Raw genomic sequence first — 18,122 nt, forward strand, 5'->3', positions numbered from 1 at the left:
TCCCTCAGGTAACATGAGAACATGCAGGTCACGAGTTACTAGATAAGGATTCTTTAAAGTTTTAGCAAAGTTGTACAATTAAACAAAAACAGACCACAGCCACTTATGAAAAACACATGCTTTATTACTGGACATTTTTCCTCTTGAAATGGACACAGCAGGGTTCAAATACTTTGAAACAACATAACAAGCACTGGATATTTTCATGACTCAATCACCCGTGCACTCATTGAAATGCTTTAATTCCGTCCTTCACATTTAAAACAGACGATGCATAGATGACACTGGCAGGAAGACTAATGGATCACTGGAAGAGTGGAGTTTGAGAGAGGTTGATCTTTACAGACTACTCTAATGAGAAGTGTAGTTGTGGGTGTGCGTCAAATACAGCTATCAGATGATCTGGCAAGTAGTGTTTTTGCATAATGTTTGTTGGAAGGATTCTCCATCAGAAGACAAGCTTCTCCTTAAAAGAGACGTTTCTCGTAACTGTGGGAGAAAGAGAGTGTGAGAAGAAAAGATCACACGACTTATCCACGATACTCCCTGAGGTTTCCTGTTAAGACAGACGCAGCAGTGGCCTGAATGCAGGCGCTAAAGAGGAAGTTTAACTGAAGGCTTGTATGGTTGTGGTAAGACACGAAACTAGGAAATTTGAAGACCATGAAATATGAAACTAAGCAAAACAGAGTGGATTTGTACTGAGGAAAACCAGTGTGTGTGTGTACCTGTGCAAGCTGTGGACTCCGCCTTCTTTCTGAGCTGATGATGTTCTCTTTTCAAATTTCAGATCTCCAGAGTACATCATGGCTCTGGAGAAGGAAAAAAGAAAACAGCTGTTAGACGACAGCAGATATCAGTGGTAAGAAATTAAGTACAATATAAAGCTTAAGGAAATAAGAATAAAGCTGGACATCAAATTTCTGTGAAATACAAGTTAATGGTCAAGCTATAGAACTTGTAATACACCTGACTGTACTTGGTTAGCCACATCACACTAATGTGATTTTCAAAATGTGTCAAGTACATCAGATTCAATTTTCATAATGAATTCCTTTTTTCCTATAACTATGAATGTATTTGTTGTCAAAAACATTTCTGCAAAAAAAAGCTACAAAGATTTTTGTTGGGCACCAGTTTGGCCCCCCATCTTCCCCCACACTCTCTCCCAGCTGTCCTGTCTACTCCCCGCTGTGCTATCTGATAAAAGCAAAAAACAAAAGTTCAAAACCTTCTTTCTGTATGATGTACAAATTAAAGTGTTCATTTACAGCAGTGTATTTAGACACAGTAAAATTCATACTGCAGGGAAAGCCCAGACAGCCATTATAATTGATTGATCGATCATGATTTGTGCTTCAAATATCACTGGACATTTAATCACTTGCTTTATTGGCTTGCTTCTGAGTATTTAAACATCCATTTTTCTTCTGGTGTGGCTGTTTGGGTGCTCTCAGAGTGCAGCGTTAACACTGACAGATCCATGTTTGTGTTTTTACCTGAGTTGGGTGAGGCTTTTGGCTCCGATGTCCTGGCAGGAGTGCTGAATGCCAGCGAGCAGGTAAGGAACAAACTTGTGGATGGAGCCTTTGTCCTGCACAGCTCCGGAAACACCCTGAGCGACTTTAATCTTATCGTTCTCACTGTGAGGGGAGAGGAGGGAGAAAGGAGTGAGTAGTGTGGAGAGAACCCCTTGTTAGGCAACCTACTGCTCACTGATAGCATATCACCTTCAACAGCCTGTTTAGACCAGTTTGTTCAGTGAACATCTTTGTAAGTTTGTTCGGGGTTGTCTATTAGATGAAGATTTGTTTTTTAAAGTAAAATGCCAGCGCCATGCTTTTCTAGCAGGCTCATCATTCTTTACCACCACATAGCAGTACAACAGCTGTGTTCTGCAAACCACTGAAAATGAAATGAGGAAGTGTTGTCTGCTGGGGAAAACTGGCAAAGAAAGGCCCAACAACGTGACAGGCAGACTGGCTGTGTAAGTTGGACAGCCCCTTATTATATTACTGATACCTGAAGTATCTAGTCTGGGAGCCCAGGTTTTTGTCCATGGCGTCCAGGGAGCCCATGCCACGGTATTTCTTCAACCTGATGCCATCAGAGAAGAAATATTCACCAGGAGCTTCACTAGTAGCAGCCAGCAGAGAACCCATCATCACTGGACACATAGAAAAAGAAAGTTAAATGTTTCAGTAACTATCATGTTAAAAAACAAAAAAGGCAAGATAAAATTTTGTGCCAAGATTACAACAATGAGGTGATGGTTTTTTTTAAATTTGCTCTATCCACAGTCAGGCTTTACCTCCTCACTAACTGTAGGGTGCAGTTATTATGTTGCATCTTAAATTTTTTTTAAACAGTTCTTCAGTAATAAAACGAGAAGATAAAAATCACGTGTTTCTTTCTTATTCGACATGGCTTCAGTGCATGTTCACCTGACAATCAAATCCATACCTGTGGATGCTCCAAGTGCTAGGGCCTTTGCGATGTGGCCAACAGTCTGGATGCCGCCGTCAGCGATGACCGGAACGCCAAAACGCCTGGCATACTCTGAAACCTTATAGACAGCTGTGGCTTGGGGTCTGCCACATGCCAGCACTGACGAGGAGAGAGGAGGAAAAAAACAGATGAAGGTGGATTAAACAGGTACAACTGAGGAAGGTGCCCTGTAAAGAACCTCCACCTACTGTAAACACACAACTGGAGCCAGATGCACCAACTTGTCTTCACTAAGCTTGATCCTGAGGTTTTAGCTAATATCAGCCTTTTAAAAATCTTATGCAGCTTGCAACCACCAAACCAAGCACAACTCAGCTATCCACATTAATGTAATTGTGATTAAGCCTAGCAGTATGCGCCATCTTGCTAATGTGTCCTTTAGCAGCAAGCTCAGGCTGATAAAACCTTATGAAAAGTAATTTTGTCATTAAAATAAAAACTAATCAAACTAAAAATCAATCAAGCTTTACAGCCAGCAGAAGAAAACAAACAGTTCATCAATGCGACCGGTTGGGGTTGCAGCAGATGGCCGCCTCTCCCTGAGCCTGCCGGAGGTTTCTTCCTGTTAAAAGGGAGTTTTTCCCTTCCCACTGTCACTGAAGTGCTTGCTCATAAGGGGTCATATGATTGTTGGGTTTTTTTCTCTGAATGTATTAGGGTCTACCTTACAATATAAAGCGACTTGAGACTACTGTTGTTAGGATTTGGCGCTATATAAATAAAATTGAATTGAATTCAATCTGTAAACAATGCAGGGGATTGCTTCAGTCTGTTGCCTTCAGTGACAGAGGCTGTGTGATGGCCAACATTTTTACTTTACACCTGCTCCTCACATTTTGTATGGAGAATTAGCTTTAAGCTTAAGTGGTTTAAGTTGCTTAAAAATCAGCCGATAACACCACGCTATGACAGATTTAGCTAAAGAACTGGCCTCAGTTTGGAAAACTCAGCTTTTCCATCATTTAACCGTTGTTCTTTCGTATGTCTGACAGTTTGAGTAGGCATGAGGAAAAATAATCTCCACTGACTAATAATAGGATAAAGTGTTCAACGTTTAGAAAAAAGAAACAAAGTGAATGAGCAGACAAACTGGGAACATGTCTGTTATGTTTGTTAAATGTGAAAATGAGGAAGTTAAATTTGTCACATCAGCAGAGAAATACCACACTGCTCTAAGAATCAAACTCTCATAATACACGCTGCCTGTAGCTGAAGAGGACTCTTCAGTGGATTTCAAAGCCATCTTTCAAAAGATCAACTACTCTAATATTAAGCAACTGAAGTAAAGTGCCGAAGCACAAATATCCCAACATCCCAATTCCTTTTATTAAACCGCTGAACTCGTCATTTCCTTCCAACTCAGGACTGCAAGGTACTTACCAGCACTAATGATTCCAGTGTTTCCCCCACACAGACTTATTTGGGAGGGCCAGCAAGGTATATTTACTGCCAACCAGGTTTTGGCTGTTCAATCTTTCCGGGTTGCCGTTGTTGCAGCCCTTGATATCAATCAGCTGCCTCCCTCTAGAGAGGATCTCGGACGCTATCTTGGACTGCAGCTGGCGAAGAGAGTGCTTCTGCTGCAAGCTGGAGAACCACCAAAACCACAGCCTCCAGCAGGTGAACAACTAGAAAAACTGCCAAGCTCACCAAGGCTGCGGAGCGGAAGGACTCGTGTCCCCAGCTTAAGACCAAGACGAGTCAAAATCTAGTGCTCAATAAAGTGGCAGTTCTTTAATCTGATTATGTGGGGAAATACTGGATCCCTATTTATTTTCTACTCTGCTTCTATTCAGTGAAAAAAACCAAAAACGTTTCAGAGGGAACTGTTATCATATGCGATGGCCATACTCTAAAACAGTGAAGCTGAACAGGTTCAAGCTACGAAGCTTTACTATTCTACTCTGTTTTGACTCATGAAAAGCAGGGTCAAAGCAGAAATGAGCCCACAAAGCAGGTGAGTGCAGATTAATTTTCAAACAGTGGCAGCGACTTCTTTAACATCTTTTCCCACATTGTAGACAAAGGTGATTAATTCTTATCATTTATGCCCTTAAGCAAAGTCTGTCCCAACCAGCCCACAAACATGACCACAAGTGCTGAACAGAGACACCCTGTGGTAGCTAGTCACACCATCTAGTAATCCTCTGCTTTTGATTTTGTTCCAATGTTAGGAATGTGTGTTAGACATGGATGAGACGCCTAACACAATAAGCAGTGGCCTTTGAACCCAGCCACTATCTCACCAATAGTATCTTTACATTTGTGTCTCGATCTGATGGCGTCAAACAGAAATCAAAAAGGTCAGGAAAGTGGGTGGAAGAAGAGCAACATTCACTCAGCGTGATCGACAGATTAGTGTGGACACACGAACAAGCAAAAACCCCAAAACCCCAAAGGCCAACTTCTAAAACCCTACTACACCTACAGATGCAAAGCTGAACCCCAATTAATGCAGCAGGCTGTGGGGGTGGGTGGGGGGAAAAGACACACTGTGATGATGGAGCCAAACCGAGCCTAGTGCACACCAGCAGGGGAACTTACTGGAGTATCCCGTAACAGTAGTTGGGGTTTTGGGGCTGTGGAGCTTTATAGCTGGTGGTACACTGAGGGGAGCTGACACACACACGCACGCACGCACACACACACGCACGCACACGCACGCACGCACACGCACGTACACGCACGTACACGCACCAGGGTGAGAAGTAGGGGAGAGAACAGGAAGCAGACAGAAAGGAAGGCAGAAGGTAAGAAGATGGCAAGATGAAGATGATAGCAAAACAGAATAAAAGCAAAAGGAAATGAACAAGAAATGCCTAATGATATCACAAGAATCATAGTCAACATAGAGACAAGTGCAGTCAGAAACAAGGAGCAGAGACAGAGCCTCACTACACCAGACAGACAAAACTCATAAAAGTGACAGACTGACTCAGTTTCAACATTTAAACTGAGTTTAAATGAAAAGCTTTCCTCATTTCCAAAAGGCAAACAGTCAGGATTAGAGCTGCAGCTAGCAATTCTATCAATCATTCAACCAATTAATCAAATAATCAGATAAGTACTTGTCTTATTAACCAAAATATTTTGTAATTATTCATTTACAAAAAACCCCAATAAAACAAGGTAAACATAACATAAACTAGGGCATAAAATAAAAAGCCTTCTTCAAAGGCTTTGATGCAAAAATAAATATGTATGTATGTATGTATGTATGTATGTATGTATGTATGTATGTATGTATGTATATGTGTGAGCCTCTATAGGAGCATGTGCTGTGTGCAATGAAGAAACATGAGCATATAAAAATTCTCAGATCTTCTGAGGCCCCGTGCTTTGATACTTTTTCTGCTGCAGAAAGCAGACCTTCAGATGAGTGACGTTAATAATAATAACAATAATAATAACAACAACTACTTATAATTCAGTGTCCAAGCTAACAATGCCAGGTCAGTGGCTGAGAGTTTTAGTGGTTTGTATATTCTTAGTGGCCTATATATTAAGAAAAAGCTTTCATTTGTATTCATAAATATTGGTACAATTTAATTCATAATTTACATTTTATATTAATCTAAATCTGCAGTATAACATCACTTAAGTCTTGAAATAAATATGCTCTAGTACACCCCATACCCCCCTTTAGACGCACCCCTGTTGTTGCAGGTATCGCTGCCATATAAAGTAGGACAGCTGCTGTCAGCCTTCCGCAAGCTGCCTCATTTAAACATACCAGGTTCAGTCAGTCTGCACACGTACACTTTTTAACTTCTGTAGCTTTACTGTAGATTTTCATTGTAGCACTGCTGTTTGTTTTACACAAAGTTTGCATTTCTTTACATTGGGGTTTTTGTTTTTTTTAAATACCAATTATAGAATTTTCTTATCTAATCTAGTTTGACATATCAGGCTCAACAAAAACAAGCGATATAAAAAGGTATAAATCAATACAGTTCAAGCCATTAACAATGTGAAGCTTTTTTGGAAACTACTAAACAGCTTATAACCAATCCCCATCCCAAAGTCTGACCTAATATAAAAAAAATAAAATAAAAACATGACACTCAAAGTTAGCCAGGTGCAAATGTTTTCAAGGAATTAAAATAAATGAAAAAAGGCTGCTGCATCTATAAAACCTCACTAACATTCAGCCAAAGTGATGTAGCTGGAGGGTGAAGAGCTTTCGAGGAACGCAAAATTCTACGATGTGCCGACAAAAAGTCCAGTATGACTGAAGTGTAAGGCAGGCGAGTTAAATCACAGAGAGACGTAATACATCTGCCGCACTGTCGAGGATGCCAAGATATATTTTACATAGTCTTGATTTTGACGTATACAATCCATTTACCGTCTTAAACTAAGTAAGGGAGAGTCTTGCACATGAGGATGAGGTATGAATACCATCAATTACTTTTTCCCAGTAATCTTCCCCAAATTTAAGACCCGGTTCCTTTTCTCAACTGGAAGTGATCTTTTTGGTTGAGTAATTGCCCAATGCAGTAATGAAAGTATACATTCGTGAGATAAGAGCCTTACTGTGAGATTTCAACTCAAATAAGTCCTCCCACAAATGCTTAGGGGGCTGACATAGAAACTCTGGGGAAGCAGAGGATGCAGTGTGTCTTATTTGAAAATAGCAGAATAAATATGAGGGCAAATTGTACAAAAGACATATCACTAAAAACCGAGAAAATTGTTGTAAAATTATATTGAAAACATCGACTCCTTTTCTTGCGCATATATGAAAGGAAGAGGGGGGGTGATTATTACAGATTGGGGCCAGAGCAGATGCAGAGACAGAATTAAGGTGGCACTGGAATTGATACCAATTTTATTTATTTTTTTTCCCCCCCACAGAGGCAATTACAACAAAGGATTAAACTTTGCAGCTTGCAGAGCTTGATATGCATTCCTAAATACTTAAAGCCAGAAAAAGTTAGACAGAAAGGTAGCTCAGTTTTGTCTAAGCTCCTGTGTATCAAGGTTTATGGGAGAAAGAGACAAAATTTTAAAGTGATTCCATAATAGCAGATATGTTACAAATCCAACAATTCACCTAATAATAAATCATCTGCATATAAAGCAATCCTGTGCACTATGCCACTACAAATCACCCCTTGGAACAAAGAAGTTCCTAGAGGTGGCTGAGAGAGGCTCTACTGCTAAAGCGAAAAGTAAAGGTGAGAGTGGGTAAGCCTGACGTGTACCAAGTTTTAAGTAAAAGAATCTCAGTATTAGTACAAAACTGATGCTAATGGGGTGATGCTGATACTCTTCACCAAATCAATAAAAAAGGAGTGTATGAAAAGCGGGCTAGATTTAGTATCACGATTAAAGAAATAAATTAAAAATAAAACAAATACAAAAAGCAAAACAAACAAACTGAGCAGTACCTCTCACTCCCACCCACTAGGCCCCATTCCCCCCAAAAAGTGACCGCAGTATATCCACCAACAACTTCAACTTCCTGACCCAAACTCCTGCTACACACAATAATAGCAGCTCCACAGATCCATAACTTAAGTACTAAATAGATGTCCCAGTGTAAATAAAACATCTCAATGAACATTAGTTTAAAACCATAATCATGTACTGCAGGCTGCACATTGTCTAACTTAGAGGACAAGTTCACAAAGGATGACTTAAAGTCCACTAGCACTGCAGCTTTATGCCCAATTTGAGTAATCAATGCAGAAACCATAATAATTGATTATTATTTTCTATAATAAAATGAAGCTGCAGCATAAATGTTTCACGGCCTATGATGTACAAAGATGATCAGACATCAGATAGTAGAAAGGGTCAGAACTGTCAACAACAGTTACCCCTGAATGCAGCAAAACAATGTCAACAAACTAAGCAACTGGAAATGCTCACGTTTCCATCAGGAATCTCATAAAGTACACAAAAATACAGAATTGATTGTCCTTCAATACGATATACTACACGGGGTGAAAGTTTTCCGTTCTTGCTTTAGGGTTCATCAAGCAAAGCAGACTTTAAGTATTGTTTTTTGCTGCAGAACTTTACTGCTGCTATTTTGTGGCAGTACCTGCTACACCAAACAGATCAAAGGCTTCAGACTGGTTGAGAGCCGTTTTATAAAAGGAAGCAGGAAGTGATGTGCCTGCTGTCTGTACAGCTTTGCCTTCAGTCACTCACCTTCCTGCGTGATGCAGATGGAGCCGCTGCCCATCCCCACTCTCAGTGCATCCACTCCTGCATCAATCAGATTCTTGGCCTGAGCTGCAGTCACGACTGCCACAGACAGGGTGAGACACAGAGGAGAAAAAACAGTAATTTTCACCACAAGCAACAGATCAATGAGCATCGATTAAAATCAAAGACATGATTGTTCAACACTCAAGCCCACTGGCTGTGAACAACTGTAGGATGTCTCGCTCCCCCTTTCCACAATATGCCTTTATCATAGACAATTCTGACAAGTGCATACATAGAAAACAGCATCCATTCTATAGTGATTAAAGAAAACACGTTCTCTGAATATTTTACATATGAAAATGTTAGTGTGTGTAAAGTGAAGTTACCATTGCCACCGATGACCTGCAGGTTGGGGTACTTTTCTTTAATATATTTGATCATATTGATCTGGAAGATCGAGTTGCCCTGAGATGAGTCCTGGAGGTAGAGAGATGAAACATAACATGATCTTCCCATTCAAAGACATGAAGACTCACCCAGATCGAAGATAACCCCTTAACAACAAAAAACAGTGTATTCTAAACATTCATTGGCAGGTCTACTCTGTCCTTCATCCAAGCGACTGCATTTTCTTTTCTGATTCCATGGTTATGCAGACTGTTTCATTAAGTGGTTTTAGTTAAATATTTGTCAGGGACCAAGGCCCTCTTCACTCTTACCTGCACGACAAAACCAAAAATTGGTCCCAGTTTAAGCCCCGTCCCCAGTTTCAACACGACTTAATTACCCCCAAACCTTGCACTAGAAACATTCCACGCTTCTAAAAAGCACATTAGAAGTCCTTACAAGTACAACCACATCCACGCCGCTCTGCACCAACAGGTCCAGCCGGTACTTGTCGTCATCATGTGTGCCGATGGCTGCACCACATAGCAGCTGTTTCCGAGAATCTTTGGAAGCTAAGGGGAAGTCTCTGTTCTTCTTCAAGTCTGTGCGAGCGATGATGGACACCAGGGACCCCTCTTCATTCACTATGGGCAATTTACCTGCAGGAGGAACCAAAGGCATGAAAGCATGCTCATGTGTGCACTTAGAAGCAGCTTACCCTGTTCCTTGGTACATTTTTTCCCCATCATAGGGCTAAGTGATAATAGCCAAAATTATGATCATGATTATTCACAGATTTTTGTGCAAAAAATACTTTTATTGCACTGTCAGGTAAACAAAGCACTGCTTTAACATCCAGTGTTGTGCTACATTCCAGCTAATGTACAAATTATTATTACAGAAAAATAAAACTGATCCTCATCAACTAAATTCAGGGCATCTTTTGAAAGAAAAATAAATCAAAAACTTTTCCACAAAAAACAGAATACTGCGGTCACTTTTACACTGCATTATATTCCTATTAAAAAAATCTTTGCAAAACAATAAGACGTCTATTCATCTCACCTAAAGACATCTCCACAAAGAAAAATAGCCTCATTCCATTCACTGTACCAGCATGACATATGTGAATAAAATTTAGCAAAGAGCCCAACAGATACAAGATTTTTAAGAGCAATAACAATATTTCTACTCTATATTTGGCGATTTGAAAATCCAACATTGGCTGATTTTGTTTTTCCCCCTTTCAGACACATGAAACTGATTCCCATAACAATTATTATGTGTAGTTATGAGTCCTTACTGAGAAAATAATGACAAAGCAGTTTAAAAATGATCTTGTTTTACTGTCACTACAAGTCATGGGTTACTCATTTACACTCTGCAAAATTCTGCTTAGATCAGCTTGTTCTGAGGTGCCCCCAAAAGGGACGTTACAAAGTGCCCTCTGGTGGACAAACAGTGCAACATTAACATGGCTGAAAGGTGTTTTTTAGTTTTTACAATTTCATCTATCAGCCAGCTGATATATCGGTGGAGCTCTAGCAGAACTCAGTGGCTGTGAGATCCCATTTGTTCCCCCTTCCACAGTTTGCTTACAGTGCAGGTCTACCCCACATTGGGAAAACCATTGCATAAGGGGATAACATATCTCTTGTCCCCTACACTGACTGGACGATGCAGTTGTATTGGTGATTTCAGTGAGTCTTCGCAACCCGGACAGATGTGCTGATGGGCTGCTCAGGTTCACCCTTTATGGATGTCTGCGCTGACACTGGATAACGTGACTCAGCCAGTGTCAGCTTAGACATGGCATTTTTCCCCCCTCTGCCTTCATGAAATCATTTTACCACAGTTAATGAAGTGTTTTCAGGTGGTTGAAGAAGTTAGTTTATTGCTTTGCAGATCACACTAAATCCAAAGTATTTCCAAACAATGGATGAAGATCTGTTTAGAATAACAACCTCTTTGCCTTTTGCTGTGCCAGACTTTTGCTATTTGTTTTGACTGTTTGATATCTGTTGTTTATCTGTCTTTGTAGTGTCACTCATTCAGAGTACATCCAGGAAACTTCAAGCTGCAGCATGCAGGAAACAGCGGTGACTGGTATGTGCTGGCACACCGTCAGGCAGTGATTTGGGGGCTGCTTGATTTGCTTTGTGTTCAACCAGCAGGGCACACATTCACATTATCAGTCAATCACGTTCCCGCAATTGTGGAAAGCCAAAATTATGATCAAGGATAAAATCTAATCAACTGGCCCGGCTTCATCATCACATTATCAGGTCTTACACGAAACAACCTACACACCTTTCTTACTCCTCTGGAGGATTTCATTGGCTTCTTTCAGAGTCACTCCAGCAGGGGCGACCACCAGATCCTCTCGCTTTGTCATCACCTGTGAGAAGATTACAAAGGTTTCTAAGAAAGTGTCTCTAGAGCAGTTTGAGGTGTAAAATTTCAAGATCAAGAAAAAAAATCTTGCGGATATATTTGTAGCTGTGTATGCTTCAAGTGCCATGTGTTTGCCACTCTGTCAGCTTGATTATGAAAATTAAATGGAAATTGGAGAAAGGGTTCCTCTGCTCGTTCCACTTTAATGTACTTAGAGTGCAACAATGCAAAAAAACCATTAAAGACTCTGAAGTCTCACAATGTAATGAAAATGTCAGTTTATCAAGGCCAATTTTTTTGCATGCCCACCTCACTCAGTGGAAGGTCGTGGTCCTCCACCTTCAGAAAATCGATGTCTCTGGATGAGATGATGCCCACTAACTTGCCGCCCATTTTGCCGTTATCTGTGACAGGGATGCCACAGAACCCATGGCGTGCCTTGGCCTGGAAGACATCCCTTACTCGCTCGTTGGGGCTCATCACCACAGGATCTGTGATGAAGCCCTGCTCATATCGCTGGAGAAGGAAGGGAAGGAAGGAAATGAGGAGGGGAAAAAAAGAGGATGGGGATGTGGAAAAGTAAAGAGGGAGCAAGAAAAGGAGCCATGAAGGGAACATAAAGGAATCACTGCCTATACTCTATAAGCTGGGAAGCAGACAAATACACTGCTCTACAAATGCACACACAAAAAAAGACACATGAGTCAAGAAAGATGAAAATAAACATGCAAAAAAAAAAAAAAAAAAAAAAAAAGACAAGAGAGAGACTGAACACAGAATCACTACCTTGACTTTGCGAACTTCATTAGCCTGAAACTCTGGAGTGCAGTTGTGGTGAATAAAGCCTATACCGCCTGTTAGCTGCAAGGAGAGAGAACACATGTGTGTGTGCCTGAGGATGGCCAGATGTGATGGCAGAACAATAAATGCCTTTGGTTGTTATACTCACTGCCATAGCGATGGCCATGTTGGCTTCAGTGACAGTGTCCATAGGAGAGGAGACGAAGGGGGTCTTCATGGTGATTTGTTTGGTGAGCGCTGATGTCAGGTCCTACATACATAGAAACACTCAGTTTAACCTTTCAAGCCTCACACAGTGGGGTAAGCAGAGGTGGAAATATTTAACCAGTTTCAGTTCGATGGTTGTGGCATTACAACATCACATTGTTTGGGATATTAAAACACTTGACGCTATGTATCCGTTTGTTACAACATACCAGCACAAAACATGTCATGTCATGTTCTGTGTGTGTTTAGATAGTTAAATATTTGAAGTGAAGAAAGGCAACTAAACAGATTTATGAATGGCACTTACAGGATAATCATGTCGTCTGAGGTGTTTTACCGCCATCTGACTGTTTTCCAGCTGACAGAAGTACTTCAACTTACAGCTATGCTTCAATAGTATATGTCAATAGGACACAACATACTGTTTTTAATCCGTGTGACTGTGGAGTAAATTTAACATGTTCTTATGGTGGAAAAAGGACCAGACAATATTTTTTTAAATTTTCTGATACAAACTATTTTTTACAAAGTGGACTAAATGCTCAGTTTCAATTCAAAGCCATATGAGAGATGCAAGTGACTTTTATCCTTTTTGAAATACATTGTCCATTGCTTACTTTTATTTTAATAGATATTTGCGCAAAACTCTTGAATTATGCCCAAAAACATGTTTTGTGGGGTCATGGTGACCTTAGGCCTCCAAACTAACAGTCCTAGTGAATGCTTGCTCAGTGAAATGCAAGACCAATGCATCGGTCACCCTAAAACTAAAAGAACATAAGGAATGCTTATACAGCATATCTCAACATGCTGAGCCATCTAAAATCACCATGGAAGAAATTCCTTCGTTACAACAGTCCAGTCCAAACATGAACACACCAAAACTAGCTAAACAAAAAAAAATAGTTCAGAGCTACTGTTTAAATGTGCATTGTAAAAAGGATGCATATTAACCAAGTTACACATATATTTGGTCAAACTGCTGCTTTCTATGTCAATAACAAAAGGAAACTCCAGCTCTGACACAAATGTGGTTATGATGTTGCATGAACCAAGTCTAAGATGAACAAGACTAGGGATGGGTAACGAAAACCGGTTCCCACTGTTTCAATTCCTTGGAATCGTTTGCCATTTTTGCAAACGATTCCCTTATCGAGTCCAGTTGCCCCGAATGACGTCACCACGTTGCGGAGCGTCGGAGTGTACCTGGCAGGAAACACGGCGCCTAAGCGGCTCAAACGCTTAAAAGTTTGTTTATAGTTTACGAGAACGGATGACAACAGGGCAACTTGCAATACTTGCAAAGTAGATATTTCATTAAGGGAGGAAACACTACGAATATGCAAAAGCATTTGCTCACAAAACACGCGATGAACTTAAATGAATGTCTTTAATTCCGCTCCGGACTCGTGAATCTCAACCCAGCAGCAGCAGCGGTAACGTTTGCACGTCCTCTCCCGTTAATGCGGCAGGTAAATAATCAACTAACAGTGCATATTATGTTAGCGCGATCTGCTTTATTACAAAACCTGCCATTGTGCATTTAGGTGACCATGATGAGACAGACAGACAGAGTCTGGCTGGCGCTCGCTGGCAGTTGTCGCTGCAGTCTACCGGTAGCGTCTCTTTTCAGGCCCGAATGTCACCGAGCAGTGACTAGTTTGTGGTCAAAACCTTGCAGCCATTTGCCACAGCAGATGGTAAGTGAATGTGTTTAATTGTAGGCAGGGACATTACTGGATATTCGTGTGTAATTGCTACAGAATAATTTATGTTATACTTTGTTATTGCTACAGAAGAATATTTATTTTATTATTTTACGTTTACAATTTTCCCCGGGGACCCTGTGACACCCCATTGAAGAGCCATAGGCTGTGGATCTCTTAAGATCTCATTGTTGGGTTTGTAAGGCCATGTTACTCCTAAATTTCTATCTTGTTGAAAGAGAAGACATAAAACAGTTCTAAGCTAATCGACCTTAGTGTTCTCCTTTTTAAAAACAAGAATCGATAAGAGAATCGATAAAGAATCGAATCGTTAAACAGAATCGAAAATGGAATCGGAATCGTTAAAATCTTATCAATACCCATCCCTAAACAAGACAGACTCCAAGAGCGCAAATCTCCACCACGGCAGCTCAGTCTCTGGCCAGTATTTACTTTTATGGGACTAGTATTGTGTTTTCTATGTATTCATTTTTCTCCTTTGTTTTTTTTTCAACGTACTGGAGTGTGTAGTGCAGTAAAAACAAGTGCAAAGTGCATGCTTTTGGTTTTTGCACTGTTGAAACCCATTTTAATATACTTCCCCTAATTTTGAGAATAATTGTGTTTTTACATGGCTATAGTACATCTGTAACATTCATTGTACTGTTTGGTAAAATTAAGTTTAACTGTTTAATAATAAAGAGCAAATTAAAAGCTTTAGATCACAAGTTTTTGCTTAAAAAAGAAAAATGTATTCAGAAATGCTGCACATGTATTCTAACTGTTTTGTATTAAAACAATTATAACCTGTTATTGTACTCTACATAAAAAGGTCATAATAAAATGAATCAATATAATCAAAAATATCCCATGTTGACAAAATGTTGCCTATCATTTTATATAGCTCTAGACCTTCAGATCAATCTATTGACCTTGAAGGAGGAGAAGTCAAAGGACAAAAGTGAAATAATTTTAATCTTTATAATGTACTTTCTATATGTTAAGAACGCACACCACACTTGTAAGAATCATAGTTTCTAAGTTATAAGGCTTTTTGTCAATTTCCAACCAACAAATCATTAAGACAATGACTAAGCTAACAACATGACCCCACTCTACACCTCTACTAAGAACTCATTCGATACTTCTCAAGTTATTGTGTTCACAAAGAGAAGGACAAAAAGTAGAAGTAATAAGATAAAAAGAAGTAGAAGTAACTTAACCACCTTAGAGAAATGTTCATTTCAATCAAACACTATCAGATTTTCTGCCCCCAGACGCCTTTAACCTTGTGAGTCACGGTGCTGTATGGGTTTATGCTGGTGCAGCCTTTGGTGACATTTCTCAGAGCACAACATTCCAGAGCAATAAACACAGGAGTTTCTCTGCTACAACCTTACTTGGTCTGGTATGACCAGCAGCTCATGAAGGCTAAAGTTAGTAAACTTTAGATAGGTGTGCCACCACCTCAGTTTCCCAGTTTTGTAGTTAGTTGGTGTCCCCTGAACGTCACAGTGACAGCATTTACAAAAAGTTACGGAGTCTCTTTAAAGTGAAAACAAACTGTGCGATTTTTGGAAGCACTGTGAGATAACATTAGAGATGGGAGGCACACAGCTCATAATCCTCACTCTCACCTCATATGCTCCCACCCTGAACATTATCCAGCTTGGATTAGTATAATACTACAACAACAGCTTTAACCAGATTTTGCATGTTGGCAATTATTCGTCTGTCGACTCAACTCACCACTTGATCAGCAGTGAAGTCAATGTAGCCTGGCAGAATCAGGAAGTCACTGGGGCAGAAACAAAAACAGTTAAGGTTGAAAAACAGTTTAGATCTTTTCAGCCTACAGTTCTGACGCTTCCTTTGAGATGTCAAACACGTTAACCCCCAGTGTCTGACTAAACTGGCTTCACTCCAAGATTTAAAAGGAATAATACACTAATTGTAAGTATTTTTTGTAAACAGTGAACATGACTGAGTAAATATTGAGCAGGTGATTTTTTTAAGCTCAGAAGTAATTATGGCATTTGAGAAAAGAACACATCTTATGCAACTGCAAACTGGACATAACATGAATTTCTTGGACGGGGATCGTCAGTGAGTGTCATGTTCACAAGACTGCAGAGCATACATGGAGCAGAGTAGAGGCAACGAGGCCCAGAAACAGACTGAGGGTATGAAAGCATGTTCATCCATGCAACCTGAGAAAATGTGGGTCATTAAGCCACTGCACTTTATTATGCATGAACAGCATTTAAAATAGATTAAACCTGGGGTTCCAGTGGGTCAAAGGATTCGCTGACACAGCTTTATTTTCTTACCCATTTAGAAAAAAGAAAAAAAACACTAAAACACAGTGTGTTTGCTTTCATTTTATTTTGTTTGTATTATATAACAGTTTTGAAATCTTTAATTGCTTAAAAAATAGTTTTAATTCATCATTGGATTGCTTGGTTACTAAAATGTCAGAAATAATTAAATTCAGATTTTTGGGGGGAAAAAAACAGAAAAAGCTGAAAAGTTTCAGAGTCATCTTGTGGATGATTTGATAATCAGTGAATCAGATTCTTAGTTTTTCCTGCTGAGTAAATAAAGCAATTTCATTAAAGAATAAACTGTTTTTGTTGTGCAGAGGACTACCAGGCCGTTCTAAATATAGCCAGGGTCCACAGGGTTCAGCATAACAACACAGGACTGCATGAGCCAGAGCCTAAATTTAGGGCAAGTGTGTGCACCCAAGGACTGTTCACCCCTCTAATTTCCAATAGGCTTCAACTCAGACTGGTCCAGTATTATTAGCTTAGAAGGGCACCAGTGATCCTTTGACACACAATGCGCGATTTATGAAGTGAAAACAATTAAAATTTATAGAGACTTTCAAAACCTCACTGAACAATTTATCTGGGATTTCCCTGCTAATACATACAGCTGCACAGTTACACAGTGGCAGTGGATTCACCGTGAAACGTTCAATCCTGCGTACACGGCAGAGATTTTCAAAAGGCGCGAAATTTAAACAGTGAGTTCATATTTAAATACCACTAGACTTGCTTGAAAACAAAACAAACAAGAAAAAAAAACCCCAACAACACAAAACACAGGCACACAAAAGCAAATTCTTGTTCTTCAAACTGATTGCATTCTGGGAAATGTAGGATCCTCTTTTTTGAGGGGGCGCTATCCCCGTTGAGCTAAAAGTAAGCCCTAGCAATAATGCACCTATTACACGATAATAAATGCAACAATAAGGTAACACCCTGGTTTTCTCTTCATAATATTACTATAATGTCTTTTGAGAAACATGAACCACTTACGTACAAACTTAGCTAGCCCAGTCCGACTTTGGCAACACGTCTAATACAGGGAGGTACACACAAACCCATACAAAAGGATTGGCGTTAACTTGGCCTGCTTACCAGGTATAGAGATAAGGTCCTTACTTGTATGTGAGTCCGTCTCCTCCGTTGAACAGCTGCTGCCCCGTCAGCCCGTCATCGGGGACGTAACCGGTTTGCCCGCTGATCAGGTAGTCCGCCATGCTGTCCAAACAGCCTTCAGCAGTCCTCTTATCAGCCTTCGACTATAAATAAATCACCCTAACAAGCTGCCGAGGTGCGCATACAGAAACACACAAACACTCTCTCAACCCGCACCGGCTCAGACACCGACAACTTTCCTCTTTCGCGCCGCGAGCTGCTCTCCTCCTCGGTCAGTTACCCTTCAGTGCGTCGTCAGGTTCCTCCGTGCGCCCTCTTAGCAGTCTGAGCGTGTGCTAATGAAAAGAAGAGGACCAGAAAACGGCACCGTGAGAGAAATTCGCTGCTTTTTCGAGCCTCTTCAACCTCAACAGACAAGTACTCATGTTCTCTCTGCAGCTAACTCCAGCACGTGCATCACTCCCGTCTGACAGCGTTTCCGACACTGGCGTCACATCCGGAAGACCCGCCC

General features: G+C 40.4%; 1 protein-coding gene across 3 annotated transcripts; it reads right to left on the bottom strand.

Annotated features, from left to right (window-relative positions):
* Window positions 1-103: 103 nt before the first annotated feature.
* Window positions 104-18,122, bottom strand: impdh2 (IMP (inosine 5'-monophosphate) dehydrogenase 2). 3 transcript variants are annotated; one of them, XM_005478367.4, is made up of 15 exons: window positions 17,615-18,122; window positions 15,915-15,963; window positions 12,401-12,502; window positions 12,238-12,312; window positions 11,761-11,967; window positions 11,368-11,455; window positions 9,517-9,716; window positions 9,057-9,147; window positions 8,671-8,766; window positions 5,053-5,124; window positions 2,464-2,607; window positions 2,023-2,167; window positions 1,500-1,643; window positions 729-812; window positions 104-489 (listed from the first exon to the last, which is right to left on the bottom strand). In XM_005478367.4, the coding sequence occupies exons 1-15, from the start codon at window positions 17,710-17,712 to the stop codon at window positions 468-470; spliced, it is 1,617 nt and encodes a 538-aa protein (XP_005478424.1). In that variant the 5' UTR covers window positions 17,713-18,122; the 3' UTR covers window positions 104-467. The 3 variants fall into 3 exon arrangements, with proteins under 3 accessions (XP_005478424.1, XP_013126616.1, XP_005478425.1); XM_013271162.3 differs by having other exon boundaries at window positions 17,591-17,724; XM_005478368.4 differs by lacking the exon at window positions 5,053-5,124 and having other exon boundaries at window positions 17,615-18,120.

The sequence above is a fragment of the Oreochromis niloticus genome, linkage group LG20 (assembly GCF_001858045.2).
Source record: "Oreochromis niloticus isolate F11D_XX linkage group LG20, O_niloticus_UMD_NMBU, whole genome shotgun sequence".
NCBI classification, from domain to species: Eukaryota; Metazoa; Chordata; class Actinopteri; order Cichliformes; family Cichlidae; genus Oreochromis; species Oreochromis niloticus.